The following is a 12535-nucleotide window of genomic DNA, read 5'->3' on the forward strand; positions in this document are numbered from 1 at the left end:
GTTTGAGGGCAGGACTAGAAGCAGACTCTCATACTGAGACACTATAAAAAGAAAGCAGTCAGACATGCAACACAATTACAAACAAGCCGCTTACAGAGGGACAAACATGGACAGCACATATGCTCTGCTAGGTAAGTACATGGAAACTAATAGAGCTCACTACACGTCTGTTTTTAGCACTTATGTTCTCTTCTCTATTTCTTTGGTTGTTTTGCTTTTGTTGTTTTTATGTTTTTATTATTATTTGTAGAATCTGATCTAACATATTCAGTCAGTAATTGTTTTGGGGTTTTTTTGATGTTTTTTTTTTAAATAGAGATTGAAAATATGACGTCATTCAGGGGTAAAACCGCAAAGGATTCTGGGAACTCGTGGCGAGAGGTACTAGCGCACGCAGGCTTTCAATTGAAATTACATTACACAGCGATAAAAAGAAACACAAAAAATGGCAAGAAGCTGTTGTATTATTAACTGCAATAGCCGGTCGCATGACAGCCACGGGAAGCCGACGGGTAAAGAGATCGGTTGTTATCGGATTACGTCGTTGAAGAGAAATTGTTCGAGTCATGTTTCCGAAGTAACAAAGAGCCATGGATGGCCTGGATTGCAGCCATTCAAAGACCAAATATAACGTCCCAGAACACTCACAGGTTAGTCTGCTCCAAGCATTTCCACAAAGGTCAGTGTTTTGTAGTAGTTAATACGTCATTTTTCATAACATAATTGGTGATATAGGTTACAAGCAAGTCTGGCGCTGAACAGAAATTGTCACGCTATGCTCCTTTGTTTATTGTGCATAAATAGTGAATTGTCACTGCCAGAGATGGGCAGTAACGCGCTACCTGTAACGCGTTACTGTAATCTGATTACTTTTTTCAGGTAACGAGTAAAGTAAGGGATTACTATTGCAAAAATGGTAATTAGATTACCGTTACTTTCCCGTAGGAACGCTGCGTTACTGCGTTACTAAAACCGTAATTTATTTGTGAGAGTGTCTCATGACAGTGACGTAAGCGAGTGCAACATTCGTGACAACAGCTGTGTGCAGATCAACAATGGATCATATATCGAGTGCAGAGAGAGTATGAGCGTGCAGCGTTTAAAGCGTGGAAGTACTGACCTTACTTTGAGTTTGATTCCATAAAAAGTGACAAAAACATTAGTGTCCGCTGTGCGTGGGAAGAAAACTTCTTTTTACAGCGAAAAAACCCCTAAACCTCAGAGCAAGCACCGAGTAGCTACGACGTAATGGGAAACTCACAGAGAAACTCGCGGATTCTTCCACTGACCGCGGCACACCTGCACCAGGGTAAACCTCCGCCTACCCCACTCCTGCTTTACAGGTGAAAATAGAGCAACAGGACCGCTGAGTCTTTGACTTTATTTATTTTCTGCTGTGTTTTACTTGCATCTATTTGAAAGACTGAGTGTAAACACAAAACAAAAAAAACAAATATTTTATTTTATGAGCTGGAATGTGCAGAAAATAGGTTTAAATGTTAAACTAATTTCTTCCAGTCAGAGAATGTTGCAGATAATTTTATTTTTGCTTGATGCATAAAGTTAAAAGATTAAAACTAATAAAACAAGTTTTAAAAAGAGACTTTTCCATTTGATTACATTTTGTATGATGGATTATGCAGAAAAAGTAGAATTGGGCTGAAAGATCTATCGCTTTATCACCTGTTCAGGTTGTAAATCGTGTTTTTAAAAAGTAACTAAGTAACTAAGTAATTAATTACTTTTGAAAATAAGTAATCAGTAAAGTAACGGGATTACTTTTTGGGGGAAGTAATCAGTAATTAGTTACTGATTACTTTTTTCAAGTAACTTGACCAACACTGGTCACTGCTACGTTTCTGTAATGAACCAGAAATTATTTCCACTACTAATTAATTACCGTTGAGCTCAAAGGTCCTATTAATAAACGGTTAACGAATGTGTATTTATGACGACGATTTGTGAGACTGGTAAACTTACCTTTGTTCGTACGATGGTCTTTCGTTCGGTGCATTTCAAGGTCCTGTACCCATCCGTCGGTAAACTGTACCTGGGCTTGTTGCAGTGACCTGAAGTTACTAAACTTCATGAGTGTATGCACTCACTCCAAGAACCGTATAATTATAAATATGAGCGTGGTGAAAGTCGGGCAGCACGCTGACGTCTTTTGTCCACTCTGTGTGCTCGTGAGGGTCTGACCCTTTCACTCCTTTGATTTTTCCTCGTATCTTTTCTTTGACTTTTCATCAAGTCTGTCTTTGTACGGACCGGGATTGTTCTCCTTCGTTTTGTACAGAACTTTTTTGGGGGGAAAAGAAAACGCAAGAAGGTTTTGGAACCGGAGAATGAACGTCTTGCGGTGCTGCAAATGCTTGCGTTTGATGCATTGCTTTGATTGTTTTGCCACGAGGTCCCAGCATGCAATGTGCGAAAGTCACGTGGTCTGTCAATCTCTATTAGTGTGTGCTGAAATATGGGATTGCTGAACTTTTTCATATTGTAAATGTCCAGTTATTAAACATTTTAACACAATAATGTTAATGTTGTAAAAACAGGTTGATTTTAGATGGATTGGTCCACACGTAAAACAGACCCTCTGCTTCCTGTAAATTCTATGTAACTTCTGTTTTAAAAGTTCGTATTAATATAACTTTCTTGCAGTTCTTTCTTGCAAAATTCATCACAATTGCAAGGTTTTGCTTCTCCTTCATCCATCTCAGCAGCCTGGTACTGTCTGTTACTACTGTTTAGGCTCCAGATAACTAAAGCATACTTTTTAGAGTGCTGATGTTTTAAAAAAAACAAAAAAACATTTCCTTCCAAACGAAAATGGAACGAAAATGTCAGATGTACACATCTGATCAACATTAACATCAGCGTCATGTTTTTAACATTGTTTGGCAGATGATGAAGAAGAGGAAGAACCCAAGTTCCGGATAGTCCTCGTTGGGAAAACTGGAGTTGGGAAGAGCGCAACAGGAAACACCATCTTAGGAACAAGAACTTTTATATCCACAACATCTCCTTCCACAGTAACGTTAGAGTGCCGAAAGGAAACGGGAGAATTTGGTGGTCACGCGCTGGCTGTCATTGATACTCCGGGTCTGTTCGACACCAGCAAAACTGAAAAGGAGGTGAAAAGAGAGATCGCTAGATCAATCTCATTTGTTGCTCCTGGTCCTCATGTGTTCCTGGTTGTGCTCCAGGCTGGCAGATTCACAAAAGAAGAACAAGAAACAGTGAAAATCCTTCAGAAGCTGTTTGGAGAAACAGCAGCACAGTACACTATGGCCTTGTTCACACATGGAGACAACCTGGAGGCCGACGACATGAACATAGAAACATTTATCCATAAAAGTAAAGCTCTCAATGACTTCCTCGATCAGTGTCAGAGAAGATATCATGTTTTTAACAACAGAAAGAAAGATCCCACTCAGGTCAGAGAGCTGTTGGAGAAGATCAACACAATGGTTCAGAGAAACGGGGGAAGCTGCTACACCAATGAAAAATTCCTGGAGGCAGAGAAAGCCATAAAAGAGGAGATGGGCCGACTTCTGAGGGAAAATCCAGGCATGACATCCCAGGAAGCACGGAGACTGGCAGAGAAAGACAACTGGTTCATCCAGGCCGTTGTGGCTGCTGCTGGAGCAATTCCTGGTATTGGTCTGGGAGCTGGTGTTGGACTTGCTGTTGAAGTTGCTATTGGAGCAGGTGTTGGAGCTGTAGGAGGCCCAATTGGAGCTGCAGTGGGAGCTGTAGTGGGAGCTGTAGCTGGAGCTACAGTTGTGGCCGTGAAAAGCGGTGCATGTCCTATACAGTGAAATTCATTTAGCTGTGACTCATTAAAGTCAGCTTAACATGAAGATCAACAGTGAGGTTATTATCATATCGTGTGTTTTTACTGAATCACGTTTACTCAGATGTTTGTTTATCATGAATGTTGATGAAGTGATTATTGAGATGTTCCTGAACTCTTCAATCGAAAATAATCAGAAGGTCAGATTATTACTGTATATGCATGAATCAAACACATTAATAATGAAAGCTGAGGAGTGGTATCCCTATTCAAATAATAACGCTACGGGTAAACGTTTAAGCTTTCAGATTATTAAAAACTCTGTTTTAGGTCTGTTTTCAATCAGAAGTAGGAGCACCGAATTATTCTTTTCATATAAAATAAAAACTGTGCCTCTACAAAATGTTTCAAAAGACTAAAGAAAATTGGTTTAACTGTTGTTTTGTTGGTAATTTTCGCTTTGTATTGCTGTTGTATCCTTTTATGTTTTCACTTATTAGAAAATGTACTGTATTTATTCATGAGTCAACACTGTGTGCATGATAATAATTGTAATCACATTTTCCCATGTACAACTTGTACAACTTTAAATGTAAAATCAAAGGAAACTGATCAAATGTAGGAAATTGGATTCAAATACATTGCATCGTACTTTGCTTCATGGTTTCCTCTGATTTTTTCCATTTTCTTTCATGTTACAGTTTAATATAGTATATATGTATATCATCCAGTGTTTGTTATATCATATTCTACCCATTAATCTTCTCCTGATTATCAGGGGCTGAGCAGCATCTTAAGTGAATAAACTCAGATCTTCCTCTCCTCAGTCACCTCCTTCAGCCCATGTGGGGAGGCACCTAGGTGTTCCCACGCCAGTCGAGACATATAACCTCCCCAGCATGTCCTTGGTCTGCCCCGGGACCTCCTGTTGGTAGAACATTCACAGAATGCCTCATCCAGCCACCATCTGAGTAAGAGGCCTGAACCACCTCACCCGGCTCCTTTCGATATGGAGTTGCACTTCCACTCTGAGTTTCTCCTAAATGATTAAACTCTTTGCCATATTTCTAAGTGTCAGCAACTCCCATGCACCCTTTGGAGGAAGTGTGCAGTCTCTCTCTTAACCACAGACCAATCCATCGGTTAATCCTCCACTCCCCCGTGAACAGACTTGGAGGTGCTGATTCCCATTCCTGGTGGTTTAGACTCACCTGTGAACCAGTCCATTGTATGCTGAAGGCCACTACCTGATGACGCCAACAGAACCACAACAGCAAAACACAATTCAATTATAGCGCCAAATCACAACATCAGTCACCTCAAGCTTCTTTATATTACACGGTATACCCCCTACAACAATAGAGAGAAAACCCCGTGTGAGCTAGCACCTGGCAACAGTGGGAAGGAAAAACCTTTTAACAGGAAGAAGCCTCCAGCAGAACCAGGCTCAGGGATGGCCAGCAATCTCCACGATCAGTCGGCGGTGAGGGGAGGAAGACGGGACAAAAGACACTGAGAGCCAGAGATGAAAAATAAATAATGATTAAATGCAGAGTGATGGAGCAATGAAAGTGTATGCTATGGCTTCTGATGATGCTGCCTAAGGGAAGCATGTATAATGTACACAGAATTGGTCCTAGCACTGAACCCTGTGGAACTCCATAACCTTAGTGTTTAAAGAGGACTCTCCATTTATGTGAACAAAGTCTATTAGATTGATATGATACAAACCACTGCAGTGCTGCACTGAGGTCTAGCAGAACAAGCACGGACATGAGTCCACTGTCAGAGGCCATAAGAAGATCACAACATACCCTTCGTAAATACTAATATATAGAGACCCCTACCAGCAATCATTCATTTATTTATTTCTGTGGCTTTTTGTTGTTGACATGCTGTGTAGGTGTGCACTTGACCAGCTGATATCAACATAACGGGGAACCTTTGACTATTGTTCACCTGTAGTTTGAATCATAAGAAGTGTCCCTATACAGAGATGTGCTTCTGATTTTGTAATGCAGCTCTGCTTGTGTTGAGTGATGTAAACAACCAATCGATCTGCACTCTTTAAACGTCAAAATTAAGCATGTGATGTTTTTATGACACAGCGGTGGTGGGTGTTCCCACCTCCTGCTCTTTGTCACTTAATGCAATCTTTCCGTTTTTGTGATTTTTGGGTCCATCTTCGCACTAGCGATTGAAAAATAAAGCTACCGGAAACGGTCAACTCTACATCAGGTCTTAATACAGGAGGTCAGCATTTTCTCGTGCACAGGGTCTATAGCTTCTGTGATGACTGGTGTAGACGTTGGTGAACCCCAGGAAATAATCCACAATAAGTCGAATCATTTATGTGAAAACACTTATCATGTCCCTTTTTATTTTTTGGTTTCTTATGTTGCTCAAAACTGGAAATTTTTCAGAATGATGCAACACCACATGAATGTCACTCTTCATCACACTTTTCAGGTCAGCCTTCAGCTGCTATCATGACCCCTGGGTGCGAAGCACTAAATGATGCAAGACCTGTATTTCCCCAGGAAAGACAAACACGAGGGCTGGTTTCTGTGTAACTCTAAGGAAGCGATCCTTCCTCTGTCATTTCCTATATCTGTGTGCAGAGCAGCTACCTAAATCCTGCTCTCACAGAAGTCGATCATGTTGTTAATCTTATTACATCCTCAGTGCGTGTGACGCAGGGTGCTGTGGCTTCTCTGAAAAAGAAAGCAATCAGTCAGCGAGGTTAGACTCTTTCCTATAAAGTATCTAAATGTGAATCTAAGTATGACATTTTATCAACTTCTTTTCATCATTTTTGGCATTAATTTGACAAAATGTTCAGTTCAGCAGGCTTCAGTTTACAGTAGGTGCCCCACACCATGTGAGTCAAACACACTAAAACACGTGGTGTTAGTATTAATATTCAGTATTTTCACTAGACATACCCGTGCTCACCTCAACGCCCAGCTCTGGGGTTGGACTCTGTTCTAGTCTGGAGTTGGTGAAAGGCAGTGAGCAGGGTATGCTGCAGGTTTCACTGAGGGATGAGAAGGTTGCTTACAGTTTGGTAAGTGAGTGGGGCAGTGGAGCTGCTTCATCTGGTGACTGCGTTGTTCTTCTGGGAGACTTCTATGCTCACATTGGCAAAGAAACCTGGAGGGGTGTGTTTGGGAGGAGGTTTTCTGTAAAAGCGCGCCACTTTGGGTGTGTATACAGGGAGTGCAGAATTATTAGGCAAATGAGTATTTTGTCCACATCATCCTCTTCATGCATGTTGTCTTACTCCAAGCTGTATAGGCTCAAAAGCCTACTACCAATTAAGCATATTAGGTGATGTGCATCTCTGTAATGAGAAGGGGTGTGGTCTAATGACATCAACACCCTATATCAGGTGTGCATAATTATTAGGCAACGTCCTTTCCTTTGGCAAAATGGGTCAAAAGAAGGACTTGACAGGCTCAGAAAAGTCAAAAATAGTGAGATATCTTGCAGAGGGATGCAGCAGTCTCAAAATTGCAAAGCTTCTGAAGCGTGATCATCGAACAATCAAGCGTTTCATTCAAAATAGTCAACAGGGTCGCAAGAAGCGTGTGGAAAAACCAAGGCGCAAAATAACTGCCCATGAACTGAGAAAAGTCAAGCAGTGCAGCTGCCAAGATGCCACTTGCCACCAGTTTGGCCATATTTCAGAGCTGCAACATCACTGGAGTGCCCAAAAGCACAAGGTGTGCAATACTCAGAGACATGGCCAAGGTAAGAAAGGCTGAAAGACGACCACCACTGAACAAGACACACAAGCTGAAACGTCAAGACTGGGCCAAGAAATATCTCAAGACTGGTTTTTCTAAGGTTTTATGGACTGATGAAATGAGAGTGAGTCTTGATGGGCCAGATGGATGGGCCCGTGGCTGGATTGGTAAAGGGCAGAGAGCTCCAGTCCGACTCAGACGCCAGCAAGGTGGAGGTGGAGTACTGGTTTGGGCTGGTATCATCAAAGATGAGCTTGTGGGGCCTTTTCGGGTTGAGGATGGAGTCAAGCTCAACTCCCAGTCCTACTGCCAGTTTCTGGAAGACACCTTCTTCAAGCAGTGGTACAGGAAGAAGTCTGCATCCTTCAAGAAAAACATGATTTTCATGCAGGACAATGCTCCATCACACGCGTCCAAGTACTCCACAGCGTGGCTGGCAAGAAAGGGTATAAAAGAAGAAAAACTAATGACATGGCCACCTTGTTCACCTGATCTGAACCCCATTGAGAACCTGTGGTCCATCATCAAATGTGAGATTTACAAGGAGGGAAAACAGTACACCTCTCTGAACAGTGTCTGGGAGGCTGTGGTTGCTGCTGCACGCAATGTTGATGGTGAACAGATCAAAACACTGACAGAATCCATGGATGGCAGGCTTTTGAGTGTCCTTGCAAAGAAAGGTGGCTATATTGGTCGCTGATTTGTTTTTGTTTTGTTTTTGAATGTCAGAAATGTATATTTGTGAATGTGGAGATGTTATATTGGTTTCACTGGTAAAAATAAATAATTGAAATGGGTATATATTTGTTTTTTGTTAAGTTGCCTAATAATTATGCACAGTAATAGTCACCTGCACACACAGATATCCCCCTAAAATAGCTAAAACTAAAAACAAACTAAAAACTACTTCCAAAAACATTCAGCTTTGATATTAATGAGTTTTTTGGGTTCATTGAGAACATGGTTGTTGTTCAATAATAAAATTATTCCTCAAAAATACAACTTGCCTAATAATTCTGCACTCCCTGTATGTTCCAAGACAAGTTAGCTTCTGAAAAAATGTATAATTTCGTGTTGTTTTTTCACAGTATTCACAGCGTGTGAAGGCTATGAGGCTGATAAAGTGTGGATGCACTGTGTCACTCCTAATCAGCACACTCCTCAGTGACAGCAACACTTATAAGGCTTTGGAGCGTGATGTCACAGGGGTGGGCGTGGAAAGGATTTTGGCCTGATGCGCCATTTTCCGGGTCCAAACAAAGCGCAAGCGACAATGGAGCGAAAGCACACACAGCAGCCGTGGTTCGTACTTGCTGTGTGGTCGGCTGCAATGTTCGAGCGCACAACCGGCACAGGAATACGCTTAAAAAGGGTTTGTGTTTTTATTCTTTGCCAACCTGGAAGCACCATGAGGCAGCTCATATGGCGGCGTTACAAAAAGAAGGCGTCCAGCCTGGATAGCAGCCGTGAGACGAGCTGATATCCAGTTCACTTAACTTACCGGACATTTTCATTCCAGTAAGTTCTATATATGTGTTCATATCACTCTTTATAGCTTAATAATATTATCGTTGGTGGTTTCGGAGGTTATAGAAATTGCAAACAAACATCGAATGGAGTGACTTTGCAGACATGCGTGTTATGTAACGATTCGCTAATTCTTCCACACAACTGTAGGGAAGCCTGCCTATGAAATGGATGTAATATGTTGCCCGATTATCAATGTGGGAGTTTGCATCAACTTTACAATTATGGACACATAATATGGCAACGAGATTTTAGCAGTTCATTAATAAATGTATAACATCAACTGTGGTGGGGGGTGAACCATGGCTATTACACTCGATGCGCTCCAGCTGACTTACCCTGGTTTGAATGACGACGTACTCACAGTTTGGCGGCTTGAAAATAGTCAAATCTGCACCCAGCCGTTAGTAAATTGGATGTGCGCCTCCAGCGACTTGTAATTACGAAACTGGTTCGCAGTGTAAGCGCGTACTCCACAAACAAGATAGGTGAAGATATCGGGGTAGGACAGTGGCGGTAAGTGGTCGGGGTCTTTACTCCACGGCCGTATTTCATACGAGTCCACATTTGCGATGCACTCTATTTTTTTCAAGTACCGCCGCTTCGCCTCTGGACGCAGTCGGTCTCTATACCATCTGTTTTCTTTTGAGCTGCTTTTAACCATGTTTCTTGTCGTCGTCGTTCCAACACAGTGTGTTTGTTTTGATTTGTGGCGCCGCGCTCCCACTATACATTGCGGCATGACGTCAACTCCAAAGCCCTATAAGGTGTTGAGACCCCACAAGCAGCTGCTAGAACAAAGTCACTTCCCAAACAGAAGCAGAAAAAGCCATCATCCACCCTACACACCACCCATATCCTGGGGACACGACACCCGCGTGTATGGACCTCTGAAGAGTCGCAGCGTGATCTCAACTACCTACAACACTCACTGCCATCACACAAACACTGTGAAGCACAGCAGACCGTGACTAAGTGTGACATCAATGAATAACAATAAATAATATTATTAGCTTCAAATGTTTTATCTGCTGAATATGATACAACAAAATTACATTCACACTCAATCAAGAAATACTGCAGATGAGTTGGCAGTGAACAGTTTTAATTCAGTGTTTTAGTTGGAATAAAGGCGAGAAAAAAATGAATGCAACAAACTTAAAATGAACCAGTGTGAACTCACATCAGTTTGGCACAACAATCCACATTTACTATGAAACATAAACTGAGTAAAATTTAATGTCTCAAAATATAAAGTTTTCTTTTTTTCTAATTAAATTCCAAAGCAGTCATCAAAGCCTCATACTGCATATTTTATGTGGGTCCATATGTAAAGGTCCACTTTCACGATTGTTCTGAGTTACAGCAGTTTTTCACATACTGCAGTTTGGTACATGAACACTGAATTTCATGTTCAGGAACATGAACCAGTGGATTAAATTCATTTCATGCTGCTATGAGTCTGTGTTGCTTTTTAATATCTTAAACTATAAACCAGCACACTCGTCAAACAGACTCTGAAATCCAGATTAAAATAAATGATCAGAGCTGTGGACAGACGATCTCAGGCTTATGTTGTTCGCCAGCCGGCACTGGTTTACTTTTTTAAACTCTTTCTTTGGACAGGTGATTTTAGCCTTCAAGAGTTTGCCAAGTGAGACACCAGATATCTGCTCTGTGACTTTAATAACTGAAAACAGATAAATGTTGAAAAGCTGAAGGAGGCTTGGTGCAGTTCAACCTGTGTCCACTGAGCGGCAGCAGAGGACCAACTGCAGACCGTAAAAGCAACAGAAGCCAAACATCTTATCCAGCTGTCATTTTTCCAAACACACTACAAACTGATTTGAATCGACGTGCATCTGTAACATGCCTGTGACTTTTCTCTCCAAATAAACTAAAACTTGTATTTCTCAATTTAATTCTGGCAAAAAGAGTAAAGTCTAAAAAAAAGGATAAAATAACATTAAAAGGTGATGAAATATTATTAAAACATTTAGTTAACGACAGTAGCAAAACAGTGCAGGTGTGCAGCACAGCACACAGATTGTCTGAACATATGCACTATATACGTGCATGTTGTACTGTGGTGTTGGAGCTGCTCTATGCTACAGTTAGTTTAGCTTTAGATTCTAGCTGTTAATGAAATGGGACCAAACGGAGCAGCAAGCTGAGATGAAACATTTATCTCCATAAAACAAACAGTCCAAAGACCACTGGATGACATCACTGTGGTTTCATCCTGTCACGGTTCTGGGTCGGTTCGACCCAGCATTTTGAGTTTATTATGTTTTCGTTTATCTCTTGAATGATCGTTGTGTTACCTTTGAGATTTATTGGTTACTATTTAAGTTCCATGTTTCTGTTCACTCGTGGTTAAGGATTTGTGTCATGTTTTGTGCGAGTTTAGTTCTGCGTCCTCGTGTAGTGATCGCTTGTTTCCTGTTTTATTGTGAAGGTCTGTCTCATGTGAATGTGTTCAGTTTTACCTCTCGTCTCGTTGATTATTCCCAGCTGTGTGTAATTCCCCTGTGTTTCTCTGCGTGTATTTAAGTCGTGTCCTCTGTCATTGTAGTTGCTGGTCTGTCTGTCTGTCTGGTTTCAGCTGTGTGGTCCCTGCCGTCGTCATCATGTACCATCATCTTCCTTCTTTTATGTTTATGTTCATGTTCATGTTCAGGTTCGTGTTCGTGCTCAGTAGTTTAGTTCTCCGTTTTGCCGTTTGCCTCTCTTTATTTTCGTGTTCAATAAATCACCTTCACGGCTGCCTGCGTTTGGATCCTCCTTTTCCTTTTCCACACGGCTCTTCTCAATCGCCGTGACACATCCATCTTTTACATACTAAACAAATGAATGTGTGCTGGATTTAAAGTAATGCACAGAATGAGAAAACCCAAGCAAAGCATACAGAGCCTGTATCTACTGACCCTGCGGCGTTTAACCACCTTGCGGTCACAAGTGTTGTTCGTCTTTTATAGTTTAGTTCAACCTTTTTATCAGTAACAGATTGGGGGGTTTTATTCAGCTGACTTCATTATGTTGGTACCAGTGTCTTGTATTTTAATCCATGTATGTGCCAGAACCCGATTTTTCTACTTGTGACTAACTTGTTTATCCAGACTGTTTAAAAGGTGTGTTTCCCTGTCTACTGACATGGCCTTAACTGCTGATTATTAGGTCAGGGTTAGAGAATATTTATTTGTGTAATGCAGTGTTGCCCCAATTACAAAGACAGATAGCCTTTGTCTGACTCAGCTGGTCTCACTGAGTCTAAAACACAGCAGGAGGACGACAGAACAAATAATCAGAGTTGGAGAGAGAGGAGCAAAAGCTGGAGTGAAGAGGAAGAACAAGGAAGGTCATTTTAGGGCAGGAATTACAAAAGAAGAAGAAATGTTTGAGAGAAAAACTCAGTTGTACATAATGATGTTAATTTTTAGTTTAGAATCAGAATCAGAATCAG

The 12535-nt window shown here is 41.3% G+C and overlaps 1 protein-coding gene and 1 long non-coding RNA gene across 2 annotated transcripts in view; one reads left to right on the top strand and one right to left on the bottom strand.

The window, feature by feature from the left end:
• On the top strand, positions 1-4432 carry LOC120737743 (GTPase IMAP family member 9-like). The gene is made up of 2 exons (XM_040038599.1): positions 1-131; positions 2905-4432. The coding sequence occupies exons 1-2, from the start codon at positions 65-67 to the stop codon at positions 3819-3821; spliced, it is 984 nt and encodes a 327-aa protein (XP_039894533.1). The 5' UTR covers positions 1-64; the 3' UTR covers positions 3822-4432.
• The window catches only part of LOC120737890, a 17140-nt gene continuing 7547 nt past the window's right edge, over positions 2943-12535 (bottom strand). Inside the window, exon 3 of the long non-coding RNA XR_005696866.1 lies at positions 2943-3021. This is a non-coding gene — a long non-coding RNA (uncharacterized LOC120737890). The remainder of the gene's footprint in view (positions 3022-12535) is intronic.

This window comes from Simochromis diagramma, unplaced genomic scaffold (genome assembly GCF_900408965.1).
Source record: "Simochromis diagramma unplaced genomic scaffold, fSimDia1.1 OVJJ01000323.1, whole genome shotgun sequence".
Lineage (NCBI taxonomy): Eukaryota > Metazoa > Chordata > Actinopteri > Cichliformes > Cichlidae > Simochromis > Simochromis diagramma.